A 14,906-nucleotide genomic window follows, 5' to 3' on the forward strand; every position below is an offset into this window, starting at 1 on the left:
TGTATGAAATGACATCATTAGGAATGACCTAAAATGACAATTAAGTGTTGCTTGTCACCAGAGGTCAAGGGTAAACTTTTGTGTAGAAGACAACAGATGAATAAGTATGTGCCTCAGATTTTTTGCCACTTTCATTGTTGATCAGTAAGTTAGTTTACTATAGTCATTAGTGTTTTATTGAGTTAACTGTAGAAACATAAAATATAGAGAAATAGTACTGGTGGACTAATTATTTTACTCTTCCTCCCCCCACCCATGTCTGTGATGAGGCCCCTTCAGTTTCACTAGATATATCAGTAGTATCGGTTGTTAATGTGCATTAATGAACTGATTAATACATGTATCCACTGGATAGATTAAGAACTGTCACAGGGCATTGTACTGATAAGAGCTAGTAAAGATTTTATTTAGTTTAAGTGTTAGGGTCTTGAGTGTTCGGTAAAGGTGCATCTGACGTATATTTCCTTTGTTGCCACGAAGCTGCTAATGACAATGATGTACAGTATAGTGATAACAGTGGAATTCCTAAATGTCTATAGATTTGTTACAGTAACAACATGAAAATAATGCCAGTGACACACTAGCTATTTCTTGTGTGAGAAAAAGAATGCAGTCCAAGTAGTGGGGTAAAAAGGTAATTTATTTAATAATGACTCAGTAATTTATTTAATAATGACCTGTTTCAGCATGATCAGAAGTTATATTTATGCATGATATGTTAGAGAAAAATGCCCACGAAGACAGTGGGCTAAAAACAAGCTCTGCCTATGATATTATTGTCACCTCTCAATATGGCATAACAGATTGTTTGGGCCAGATTCTGATCTCTCTTATACCCAAATAAATTTGGAATAACTCCACTGAGGATCATGCCAACACTTCTGGTTTAAAAAATGGAGAACAATGAAGTTGATCTGGACTTGCGTGTAGATCAAAATCTTATCTTTTTATGTTCAACAGCTGGGCCATACACTGTGATACTGGGAACTCATTTTTGTGGCTTGGTGATGTTTTGTCCCATCCTAACCCCCTCCTACCAATAGATAATTAAAAATTAACTAAATTTTAATAAAATATTACTCCCATTCCAGATACTGTAACGATAGTATAATCATACTCTTGTTAAAGTGGACAGTTACATACATTAATTCAATTAAAAAGAAACTCAGCCTCCTGATTCATTGTTGAGGCAAAGTCCCTCCTTTAGCAGAAGTAATCCAAAGAGATGATGAGAATCTTCTCTGCCATGACAGGGACTCTGGGTCCCTGTATGTGGTCTGTGATGGAATAGAGGGAAGACCTAGCGTGAGGACACTCTCTGTGGAGGTTATAATTCCAGGGGTGATCATAAAAGGAAAGAGACTAAAAAGAAGTGGAGAGTCTTTGTAGGGGACCAGAAATGCTTCCGGTCCAGAGAATGAAAGTGAAATAATTCCAGAGTTTAGTGGAATCGGCCACCTCACATGTAACTTCTTATCTTTTTTTATCAGAAATATTTCCATGATGTCATAAAGGAATAAGTTATAACATAGTGTATGTCATTGCTATTGTCATTGTCATTGTTATGCTTCATGCAGGCACAGAAGTAGTGAACTCTGTAACACCACATGACCCAAAGTGCCTTATTACTGTAAACAGTCCCTCAGATTGGTAACAAAATGTACTCACTTTGTTTAAACAAAATTAAATAATATAGATTAGTGGCCTGAAAGCTGCTTTAAACGCCAGCTAGAATACAGCTGACATCTTCAGCTCTATGTTATGCATCCCCGTCCCGTGAGGGTGATACATGGCCTGTGGGGCCATTATAAATTGATGTGATTTAGAACAGCTCTGAGGCTGCTTTAAATTGCAATAGAGGCCAGATGTAGGGGTTTTCCTCTTTGCGCATTTAGCAGTGTGTTTTCAGTCACTTGGAAAGTGAAGTTATTCAGTACAGTCATGCTTTAATAACTTACTTATAAAGTAGTAAAATATATTTGTAAAAGTTTATTTAAATACACTTTGAAGATGTGACTTTTTTTTTAAATTATTGCCTTTATTAGTTCAAAGGTTGTCCACTGCATACAGAGAAGACCTTTAACAATATATTGAGTAACCATATGCATAAAACCAACAGAAGTGAAAGACCAAGGCTGTGACTCAAAGTAGGACTCTTTACAAAATTAGTAGAAACATAGTTTTAGTATTTTTGCTCCCATAGGCCCCTCATAGTCCAAGCCTCTGTAAAAAGAAAGAGTTCTAAACGTATCCAAAACCATTATTTTCAGAATACCTGTCCAACCTGCCCCTGCATAGGCCCTCACTACAACTATTAATAACCGTAGTAAACTCCTAGGTCGCTATCCAGTTGTGATTGTTATCTTCAGAGTCTTTCTGGATGGATAATCAAAAAGATCACCTAACAAATAAAATGAAACTTTAAATACCTTCCCGCCCATTACCTTAGACTTTGTGACAAAAGACCAGATTATGATTTCTCACTGGTTTTACACTAATGACATTTCATTGGCTTCAGAGGATTTACTGCTGTAAGTGAGAACAGAATTAGGCCCAGATTCCGTAGATTTTATTTTTAAATTTGGCATTTCCAGGTCTCAGTTTTTTACTCTAAACTGCTAGTTACTCTTGGCATTTTTTTTTAAGCTGATCCAACCTTAAATTCGCAGGCAGCTGAAATTCCTTGCTGGTTGGCTGCTGTTTCTATGGAAACTATGGTTAGAATAGCTTTTAAAAAAAATAAGTGGAGGTAAAAAATTTTAAATAAAAAACACTTACTCTTACCTTATTTTTGCCAATCTGTCCCACCTTTTTATAAAAACGGAACCAGATTGGCTAATAATAGCCAGCAACTATGGATGGAAGCTCACCTGTGCAGCTCTCCTCTGTAACCAGCAACTGAAATCTGTAAATGCCAGTTTGAAAATAACAAACACAAAAATGTGTTCTGATATTCTTCTCTTTCTGAGTCCATACTTAACAGATGGCGGATTGGCTCACAAATTCTGACTGGATTGGTTATGCCCTAACCTGGCTCAGCTGGAACTGCCATAAGCCAATCATGTGCATCCTTTCATTATGCCATTTTTTTCTTGTTCTTTCTTTTATAAAGAAATAACGACAAAATGAGTTTTAGCTATCTAAAGTACAAACAGGAGAATGTGAGTCCAGGATTAGTGATTCTTAACATTTACATAATGCTTCATGTATCAACACACTATACAGACGTTAACTAATCGTCACTATGAGTAACTGAAGTGATGGAAATAAGGCAAACAGATTTGCCTAAAGCCACACAGTAAATCAGGAACAGACCTGGGAATAAAATTTTAAAATTTCTTGCTTCTAGTCCACTGGCTCACTCCAGTTAGACCATGCTGAACTCAAAATACTTTCAAGGTTATCACAGGCAACAATACTTTACAACAATCTTCCATCCCCTCCCCATTGTAACTAAAGGATGATCAATGATATAGTGCCGGGGAAGAAAATAAAAAGCTTTGTTTACAGGAGAATGATTATATTCAGCCCAGTATATAAATATATGGACTGAGAAGATAGATAAAAAAATATTAAGCCTTCAAAATTTGGCTCTAGGTCTTGGTCTGTTACTTGTCCTGTTAGTTTAACTTTGTGACATTCTCTCCGTTTTCTTCAGATGCCAAGTGAAATAATTATTAGCCTTTTGAGGCAAAAAGATATTTCTTTCTAATTTCTCAGAATCAGTTTTGATTTCAGAGGACACTAAAATATATTTGCTACACAGATTAGTGTGCAACAATTTCAAAATCCTAAAACAGTCTTGAAGCAGGGCTAAATATGAATCTGTGTCACAGCATATTTGATAGTCTAAGAAAGAGAATTCAGAACTTTAGAGTAGAATGGTTGAATGAAGAAACAGCATTGCTTCTTGTGGCCGTGAGTCTCTTCAAAATTGTGTTGGTGCCAGTATATATGAGTTTCATACTAAACAAGTAGAATGTTATAAAATACATTCTCTGAAGCATTTGATATTGCATAACAAACAGTGTGAAATATCAGGTAATAAATTCTTCGTTTCTACACTAACATTTGTCCTAAAGAGAAGTGATTTGCATCAAGATTAAATATCGAGTATAGAGATTGCATGGAGTAATGTAAAATATTGCTGTTTTAGAAATGTTTGCAAACTTATCCTTATGAGTTCAGATTGTGGTAAATTTGCTTCTAAAGCAATGAAATATAAGTACCAAAGGGGGAAAACTCTTTATAATTAGGAAAAAAAACAGGCACTACATTTTCATAATGCTTTCTGCATGATTGTTTGCAGTTGATCTTTCATAATTTAACACACGATTACTATTTGAATAATTTAGTTTTTTTCCTTTGTGTTACCTGGTAAAAAGCCAAAAATATCTTTTCCAGCAAGTAACAAAACTCTTATTTGGACTGTTTTGTATTAATAGAAGGTGAATAAGAATTGTATTAAACTTTACAGATGAATATGGCTTGAGTTTGCCTCTTGGAGATGAATATGAAAGAAAGAAACATAAGCTAAAGGAGGAACTTCGACAAGATTATAGACGATATCTTTCTCAGGTAAAACCTCTTTGAAGTTAGTCTCTGATTTTAACAAAAAACAAAACCACCATGAAAAAGCCTTTTGAGAAGACAGAATTCATTCTGAGCTGTGACAATTTCAAAGACCTGCTTCCAGAATCAAAGTGGTTTAAAATGCTAACACCATGATGGGCTATATGTTCTAGTCTTTCACAGATCCTGCTGTTTTGAGATTTCAAATTACTATAATACAACTTGATTAAAAAAAATATATATATTTTTTAATTTTGTTTGCTCTCATCTTTTTTACTCTTCTTGGGTATTTAACATGTCAAACAGGTATTTGCTTAATACATGATTACCCTTTTATGATCTTATAACTCAGGTAAGAATATTAATTTAGCCAATATAGTGCTTCAGTTCTTCAGCACCTTTTTACAGTTTTACCTATTTGATTGTAAAGAAGGCTGTTGCTGTTCTGCTTAGTACCGTGTATGAGATGCCACTGTGATGATTTAAAACTTAAACTTGTATGGAAGAAGCTTGGCACAATTTTCATTTTTGTGTGTGTGTGTGTGTGTGTGTGTGTGTGTGTGTGTGTGTGTGTGTAATATTCTAAATCCGGTTTTAATTTCAGATTTTAAATGTAAAATGAAAAAATTAAGTTTAATGTAATTTTTGCTGTGTGTTTAGTGTCATTGCTTGCCAGTTTGTTTAAAATAGATGAATAAATAGGTTTCTTTAAAAACTGTTTTTTTTTTAATTGGTAAAATCAAATGTTTTTAATGGAAGACACTTTATGAATAGTCTGTTTTCCCTGACTTTTAGGGTATTTCACAGGCAAAAAGAAAGGTAGGGTGCTGGCAATATATTTTTTCCACCCTGCCCAAATTAGCTTTTTGCTTTGTTATAATCAGGTTTGTGCAAATGAAATGGATTAAAAAATCATGATTTTTGTTTGTGTTTGTGTGCTACTGTTGTGATTAACAGTACTTGTATGCTTGCTTATTGCAAGATATACTATGCTTATTATTTCCCATTAATATAATTATACCACATTTATTGATTTCTTCTTTGCATTTGCTATCATTGCTATATCATGCTGACTCCTCAACCATTTGTTTCTTATGGTAGACAGACTTGCTACAAAGCATGCTCCCCAGTCTTCATCAATTACATTAGACAGGCACCATACATAAAGAATTTTTTAATGGAACTTTCTGAGATTAGTCAAGTTTTTGAAAGAGCCCCCAACTACAGTATGTGAAGAAAAAATAAAAGTTAATTTTCAGGGGCTTTCTGCTCCTTTGCTACTATAGATGTCTCTTCAGTGAGGTTAAACTGACAGACTACATAGTGGAACAATGGAACTGACTATGCATCAAACATTGGTGCCAATGCGCAAATTAAACAAACTGAAAAAAAAAAATCTTTTAGTTACATGTAATCTTAAGCATTAATTATAACTATAGTATGTGTGGACAGAATTGTGACCCTTTTTTTTTTAATTTTAATTTTTTTAACTTAGTGGTGTCCCTTTTAAGTAATTTAAATTAAAGCTTCTTAAATAAAGGAGTGATGAGTGACATGGTAGAAAGAGCAGCATTAAAAGATTAAATGCAATATGTGCTGTGTTCAAATTATTCAAATTACAGAATGTTTTTATGTGAAATACTAACTTACTGTTTAATATATTCAGTGTTAATAACCTCACTGGCACGCAACAGAATTACTATATAGCAGTAGCAACTGTAATTACTGGCCTTTTAATCTCTAATTTAAGTGAGCTTTTGTAAAACAATTAGTTTTTTTTTCTTGGTTTAATTTGAAATTAATATAGAATTTTAATTTAACATTCTAATAATGAAAATCTTGATTTATATTGAATTGCTTTATTTTTGTTCAAAACATCAATATACATACATTTTTATTTTACTTTTATATTTAGTATTTTGATTGCAAGAATTACTGTTTGTTAATTCCATTCCTAATTGAGGTTCATTTAGATATTAAGATTTTCTTTTGTCATACATATGTTAGCCATATTAAACTTTTCAAAGTTGGGGGAGGAGATTAGACCTTGGTCTCTAATTTCAGTCTCCAAAGTAAGGTAATACTGTGATTCTGAGCAGCTCTTGGAGTATTTTAGTTGGGAACATCTAAACTGTATGCTTATCTAGAAAACAAAATTTTCATATCAATTCTGACTTTCTGTAAGCATCTTTTTAAAAATGAGAAGTTTATCATGAGAGCTGTTTAAAATTTGGCAGTAATCAAATATTGGTAAGGATTACAATGAATTCATTAACATTTTCCAGACAAAAATATCATTCATCATTCTTTCTGTTAATCTAGCCCAATTTCAGTATCTGGGTATTTGCATATAGAACCTCAGAGTCACAAACACCAGAGTTATGAACTGACCAGTCAATTGCATACCTCATTTGGAATTGGAAGTACGCAATCAAGCAGCAGCAGACACACAACTCCCAAAGCCCACAAATAGTTTAGTATTGTGTTTAAATGCAAACTACTTAAAAAGGAAAGTTTTTTTAAAAAAAAATTGACAAGGTAAGGAAACAGTTTCAGTGCTTGTTTAATTTAAATTAAGGTAGTTAAAAAGCAGCATTTTTCTTCTGCATAGTAAAGTTTCAAAGCTGTATTAAGTCAATATTTAGTTGTAAACTTTTGAAAGAACAAACATAATATTTTGTTCAGAGTTATGAACAACCTCCATTCTCAAGGTGTTTGTAACTTTGAGGTTCTACTATAGTTAACACCGCTAAATCTATTCATTTGTAATTGTGAGGTATGATTCATAATGATATAGATTTAGACTGGAACAGATGGAAATTGTCTCATTTGTTTGTGCCTCTGGGGTTGCACAAAACTTATATACATTATAACAAGAAAATTATGCTAGTGAAATAGGACAGCAGACATGGAAACACACGCGGACAATATTTTATTAAAAATGTTGTGTTTTATAAAATAAATAGAGGATACATTGGAGATGATTTTAGGGCAATCCGAAATAACTTTGCTAAAGGAGGCCAGACAAGGTGGGTGAGATAATATCTTTTATTGGACCAACTTCTGTAGAGCTTTGTGTTGCTCAAAAGCTTGTCTCTCTCACCAGCAGAAGTTGGTCCACTTACAGATATTACCTCATCCACCATGTCTTTCTAATCTCCTGGGACTGACACGACTACAACTATTCTGCATACAATTTAGGGAGGTCACTCACTTTTGAATTTGTAAGATTGGAAGGGCTGACATAGACATTTTGGTATGCTGTAGAGTACAGATATTAGTAATATTGATATACAGAGATATTAGTAATAAAGCAGATTCCCGTTGCTGGAATAGGAAGCATGGGCATATGTTCTTTAGTTGTTGATAGTGAAATTCCTTTCTCCTTTTCGCTCATCAACAAGGTAACTTCTTGGAGGATTCTTTCATTCGCTTGTATTTTAATAGAAGGTAATAATGGCTATATGTAAACTATTTTTAAATGAGAGGCAAATTCATATAACAACCCTAAATAACTATAAAACAAAAGAATACAGAAAAGCTATAGCAAACATTCAAACTGGGATAATTCAAATTAAGGCTAACAGCCCATCATTAATACATAATATAGAGATAAAACCTTTTACCTGCAGTTTTGTTGGTTTGTATTCCAAAAATATCCTACATTTCCAAAAAGTGAAGATTGCCTTTCATTTCTCTTTTATTAAAGTGGAGCAAATTGCCCTGTCATATTCCAGAAGGTGTAATTCTTAGATCCTGTGCTGTATTTGCCAAGTAAAATTAGATACACCTCTACCCCAATATAACGCTGTCCTCGGGAGCCCAAAAATCTTACCGCGTTATAGGTGAAACCGCCTTATATCGAACTTGCTTTGATCTGCCAGAGTGCGCACCCCCCCCCCCCCGGAGCATTGCTTTACCGCGTTATATCCGAATTCGTGTTATATCTGGTCGTGTTATATCGGGGTAGAGGTGTAGTTCAAAACTTATTGAATAATTCATTTTGTTTTATACAGAAAAATTATCTGACAACAAATGAAGTAGATCCATATACTCAGGGACTATCTCTTCCTATTGGCGAGAGGAGGTCAGCCAAGGTAGGTGTGCAGGTGTAGATTCAGTAAATATTTTATATAACTAATGAATTAAAAAACCTGAAGTTTTCAGTGTTGTGCAAAAATAGACTTTCCAGTTGACAATAAAAAAACCTGCCAAACTTTTTATCCACTTCATATATGAACATATTCCTTTATTGTTAGGTCAATTTTAAATAAGGTGAAGCCTTCTAATTCTATAATAGACATTTTCTGATTGATTGATATAATTACCAAGTTTCTTTTTCCTTGGGTAATCCAGTACACTGATTTGTAGGTAATGAAATGGTCAAATTTTACTTTTAAGAAGAGCTGTCCAATTAATCGCAGTTAACTCGTGATTTAACTAAAAAAACTGAATCTCAGTTTAAAAAAACCTAATTGCAATTAATCGCACCACTAAATAATAGAACACCAAGTTATTAAATTTTTTTGCATGGTTTTTCTACATTTTCAAATATATTGATTTCTATTATAAACAGAATACAAAGTGTACAGAGCTCACTTTATATTATTTTTTATTACAAATATTTGCGCTGTAAAATGATAAACAAGAGAAATGGTATTTTTCAATTCACCTCATACAAGTACTGTAGTGCAATCTCTTTATCGTGAAAGTGTAACTTACAAATATAGATTTTTTTTTTTTTTTGGTTATATAACTGTACTCAAACAAAACAATGTAAAACTTTAGCGCCAACAAGTTCACTCAGTCCTACTTCTTGTTCGGCCAGTTGCTAAGACAAACAAGTTGGTTTACATTTATGGGAGCTACTGCTGCTTGCTTCTTATTTACAATGTCAGCTGAAAGTGAGAACAGGCGTTTGCATGGCACTTTTGTAGCCGGTGTTGCACGGTATTTACGTGCCAGATATGCTAACCATTTGTATGTCCCTTCATGCTTCGGCCACCATTCCAGAGGACATGCTTCCATGCTGATGATGCTCGTTAAAAAAATAATGCGTTAATTAAATTTGTGACTTAACTCCTTGGGGGAGAATTGTATGTCTCCTGTTCGGTTTTACCTGCATTCTGCCATATATTTCATGTTATAGCAGTCTCGGATGATGACCCAGGACATGTTTGTTTTAAGAAAATGTTCACAGCAGATTTGACAAAACGCAAAGAAGGTACCAGTGTGAGTTTCTAAAACTAGCTACAGCACTTGACCCTAGGTTTTAAGAATCTGAAGTGCTGTCCAAAATCTGAGAGGGACGAGGTGTGGAGCATGCTTTCAGAAGTCTTAAAAGAGCAACACTCAGATGTGAAAACTACAGAACCTGAACCACCAAAAAGGAAAATCAACCTTCTGCTGGTGGCATCTGACGCAGATGAGGAAAATGAACATGTGTTGGTCCGCTCTGCTTTGAGTTGTTATTGAGCAAAACCCATTATCAGCATGGACACATGTCCCCTGGAACGGCGTTTGAAGCATGAAGGGACGTATGTATCTTTAGCGCATCTGGCATGGAAATATCTTGCGATGCCGGCTACAAGAGTGCCATGCGAATGCCTGTTCTCACTTACAGGTGACATTTTAAACAAGAAGTGGGCAGCATTATCTCCTGCAAATTGTAACCAAACTTGTTTGTCTGAGCGATTGGCTGAAGTAGGACTGAGTGGACTTGTAGGCTCTAAAGTTTTACATTGTTTTATTTTTGAATGCAGATTTTTTTGGACATAATTCTACATTTGTAAGTTCAACTTTCATAATAGAGATTGCACTACAGTACTTGTGTTAGGTGAATTGAAAAATACTATTTTTTTGTTTTTTACAGTGCAAATGTTTTTGTAATAAAAATAAATGTAAAGTGAGCACTGTACACTTTATATTCTGTGTTCTAATTGAAATAAATATATTTGAAGATGTAGAATATATTGATATTATTTATTTGTATTATCATAGTGCCTAAGAGCCTTAGTAATGGTACAGACCACATTGTGCTAGGCACTGTACAAACAGAACAAAAAGAGAGCCCCTGTCCAAAAGAGCTTACAGTCTAGTCAGTTTTCAAGTACTCTGCCAGTTGCACACTTTTCCACATACATGTTTATGTATGAAGAGCAAGACATACAGATGTAGCAGTTCAGTTACTATAAATATATGAGGACATAATACTTAAGGTTTTGTATATTAGCACATTATATATCCTTTTTTTTAATGGTGAAGAATCTAAAGACTGCTAAAATATGGCAGGCTTTATAGCACTGAAGTATTATGAATATGCCATAACTGCTAATTTTACATCAACACTTGAATATCTGTAACCTCTGCCATGTGTAAAACCTGCTGGGTTTTAATATTCACTCTGTGTTGAGGTCCCTGTTGAGCAGTACTGCCAACTTTGTGTCCTCTTAAAGCTATCTCTACTTTATCTTTTATCCTTCGATAGCTGCTTGCTAGTTTTTACATTGTCCTGCTAGAAACCACAAAGACCAAAAGATTAAAAATGTAGCTGTTGTGAACATCCGCTTCATTCAATAAACTATTATCAACATGTCAGACCCATGGTGATAACTCTACCAATAAGTGGAGTTGTGAATTCTGCTTGAAATTTTACCATGGAGTGCAACTGAATGTATCTGTAGTGTTTGTATATTATTATCCATTTTGACTGTGGGAGTGAGGGAGCAAAAAATACTGCCAAAGGTGGGGAAAATCATGTTCATATGACTAGTATATTTCTTATTTTTATTTGTATTACAGTAATGAAAATTAGGATTGGGCCCCATTATGCTAGGTGCCACAAAAGACAATCCTTGTTCTGAAAATCGAGGGCAATAATCTCAGGAAAATTTTTTTATCTGATCACTGTTTATTTTCCTGCTGTTGCCTCTGGAGACTCAGTATTTTATTATCAGTTGACATATTTCCATTTATTTTAAGGTGTGAGGGGGGCTGGCCCTGACTCTTGTCACTCTCAGGAGGGTAAATCCATTTTTATCTGGGGGGGAGGGAATCGTGTTTCTTTCTTTCTCTCTCTCTCTCTCTCTCTCTTTCTCTCGTTCTTCATCTATCATACTTATATGGCTCCTGTTACCACAGTATGTAAATAGCCTCATAACACCCCTGAGAGATGTAGGTACTCTTAGCCTTGTGTCAGTTGCCCATCTGTAAAATGGGGGTTAAGTGACTTGCCCAAGGTGTGATTGGGGTCCTGGGGGGGCACCCTCAGATTGCTCAATCTGGGCAAACCCCAAATAATGGGGCAGACAATCCCTCAAAATTGTAGCTTTCTAATAAATTCTCCAAACCAACAACAAAACAGCTTCTACAATGCCTTACTGGTTACCCAGAAGCCAAAAAATACAGTTCCCTTAAGCAATCCAGCCTTGGGCTCCCATCCAGACAGCCAAATCAAATATGATAAGGTTTACTGAAAATCTTGTTCATCATATATAAAGTTGTACCAATCCCAAAGGATCGGACACATTATCCACCAGGTCAATGAATATTTTAGATCTTACACGCTTACAGCCAATTCTTATTAACTAAACTAAAATTTATTAAAAAAGAAAAGAGGGAGCGAGTACTGGTTAAAAGTTCATTACACGTACAGATATGAATAAAGTTCTTACGTCAGTTTCATAGTAGAGATGGTGAGCTTCAGTGTTGCAAAAAGTTCTTTCAGAATTCATTCCTTAGGTTATAGTCCAATGTCCAATATCAGGGTGATCCAGACAAACTGGAGACCTCAGTCTTGCGACTTAAATTTCCCTTGACGAAGCTTAAGGAGATCTGAGATACAGGATCAGAGTTCTTTTATAGAACTCTGGCAGGTTATTGATAGCCTATTGACAGCAGGTATTACTTGGGTGAAGTATTGTGGCTTTGAAGTAAAACCACCTATTTCCTATGCATACACAGGTAACTAGTTACATTCATCAGCACAAGGTAATTATCCAGTAAGAAGTTCATAGACAGTTTACCACAAACGTCAAAAAGAAATATAGACAATGATATTGTTACACCCAAGTTCCATCTAAATGTTACAATTCCCTTTTGATCTCTGAATCAATAGAATATAGTAACAGATAGGAACCATCTACATGGTTAACATCTAACAAGATATAAGTAAACAAATCCATTAGCATTTACCTCTAATTCTCTGCCAATACAGGTTTGCATTTCAAAGCTCTAGTCTCTCTAACATGGTTTTGTTAGCTATTTGTAAGAAATAGCCTTAATTACCATTTACATACAGTACTTCTCTAATATGTCTCTAAAGGTTGAATTTGGGTCATGTAGCCTGTTAGTTGCTTAACCCTTTCTGGTTCAGTGTCACATAAGGTCACCAGAGGAAGTCTGTGGAACAGCGGGTACTTGAATCCAGGTTTCCCACATCCTGTGCTTGCACCCTAACCACTGGACAGTTTTTGTGTGTGTGGGTACAGCCTATTTCTCCTGTGCTCTCATAGACTCCCTTGATGGGCCCAGGCAGCATGGAGGAGGAAGCTGTCTAATTTGAATGTAGAGGGGACAAAAACTGGACTTGCTGGAGAGTGGGGGAAGAGTAAAGTGGCGCAAGGAGCCTAAGGGGGTGGGAGCTGGAAACTGGGATTGGAGGCTGGCAGGTGGAAGAGAGGGAAACTGGGAATGAGAGTTAGTTTAGGGAGGACTGCAGCTGGCTGGGCAAGGAGATTGGGAGCTGGAGGGTGCATGTCTGGGAGCCAGTAGATCAGTAAGGAGTCTGAGGTTGGATGAGGAGCCAATGGGGAGGCAGGGATGACTTTGCAAGGAGGTGAGGGAAGAGGAGAGACATCTGAGGAGGAACTGCGTGGCAGGGTGAGAAGTGGGACTGGCTGCATAAAAAGACTTGGATAATGAACCTGTGGGGCCGGGGGAGATGCAGATAGTGGGCAGGAGCCAAAGGAAGGAGATGGGAATGTGGGTGGGGGTGAGAGAGTGATTAGATGAGGAGCTGGAACAGGGGAACTGGGACTGGCTGGGCAAGGAGACTGGGGACAAAGAATTCAGGGGTGGGGAGGACTTGAAATGGTTGGACAGCAAGACTGGGATGGGGAGCCTGGAGTGGTGAGACAAGGACTAGCTAAGCAAGGAAACTGGGATTGGAATGAGAAGTCTGAGGAGTGGAAAATGTGACTGGCTATGTGAAGAGAATGGGATTGGCATGAGGAGCCAAGGGTGGGGAAGAGACAGGACTGGGACAATGGCAGGTTGGAGGGGATAGGGCAGAAAGTCATGTTTGGGGAGAAGACTGTGACCATTAGAGAACTCTCCCCTCCAGAGCCTGGAATGGAACCCCAGATTCCAGTCTCTCAATATTCTTCTGTCAGCAGATACCTGTGAAACCTACTGGTAAGTGTCCAATCCCATTTTAGTCCTTGTCCACATAGAGCGTGATGGCTTACTACTGCCATCAGTTACTCCGTTATCTCAAGTGGCAGAGGTCTTTGTAGTCGGTCTAAAGATTCCAACCCTGCTGATGTCCCATGTAGATGTCAGTATAATGCTACATGATGGAATATCTGATTTTTTTCAATTTGCTTTCTTAAAAACATAGGAAATTACGCACAAGCTGCTTTAAAAGAACATTATTAAGGTTACAAAGTCAAGCACTGAAAAGTTAGGAAATACCAGAATCAAGGTTGCCTGTGCAAGGTCTTGTTCATCCACCAATACCTCTGTGTCAGCACTTAAAAGTAGAAAGAAGAACTGTTCCAAAGATGAACTCAGATGCAGGCCACCTTACCTAGCACCTAGCAAGAGACCAAAAGACTCACCATAACTTGCCCTGGGCTCTTTCCTTGAAAGGTCATAAGGTTGTAAAGACTTAGTTTTCTTCGAGTGCTTGTCTATATGTATCCTATTATTTATGTTCATGCACCAAGTGTACTTGAGTTCAATTTGTTTTGGCCAGCACTGTCTTCTGGGGACTATGCCTACATCCCAAATGTCCTTGTGTCTCTGACTGAAAGCATAAAGGATAAGGTGACCCCAGTCACTTCTGAGTTCCTTCTCACCATGCATGACTACGAGCTGGAACTTGGAGTGTCCAAACTTGTTTGCTCTCTGTGTGGCTCTTTATGTAAGTAGTTGTATATAATTAGGTTGTTGTTAGTCAATCTCTCCATCCAATCTCCAGTACAACTGCCTCTCCAGCAATACATAATATCTCAAAGAGTCAGTCATATCCTCCATCTGCATCCACACTCTTTGCGCCTCATGGCATGGACCCTGGCTGGGTAACATCAGTGGAGAGTATCTTAACTGAAGTG

The 14,906-nt window shown here is 36.4% G+C and overlaps 1 protein-coding gene across 3 annotated transcripts in view; it reads left to right on the forward strand.

Annotated features, from left to right (window-relative positions):
* CSPP1 (centrosome and spindle pole associated protein 1) overlaps positions 1-14,906 on the forward strand; it is a 140,312-nt gene that overhangs the window by 12,957 nt on the left and 112,449 nt on the right. For all 3 annotated transcript variants that reach the window (XM_065585721.1, XM_065585719.1, XM_065585722.1), the window contains 3 exons: positions 4,478-4,578; positions 5,368-5,391; positions 8,589-8,669. In XM_065585721.1, coding sequence (XP_065441793.1) covers positions 4,478-4,578; positions 5,368-5,391; positions 8,589-8,669 — 206 coding nt within the window. The remainder of the gene's footprint in view (positions 1-4,477; positions 4,579-5,367; positions 5,392-8,588; positions 8,670-14,906) is intronic.

The sequence above is a fragment of the Chrysemys picta genome, chromosome 2 (genome assembly GCF_011386835.1).
Source record: "Chrysemys picta bellii isolate R12L10 chromosome 2, ASM1138683v2, whole genome shotgun sequence".
Lineage (NCBI taxonomy): Eukaryota > Metazoa > Chordata > Testudines > Emydidae > Chrysemys > Chrysemys picta.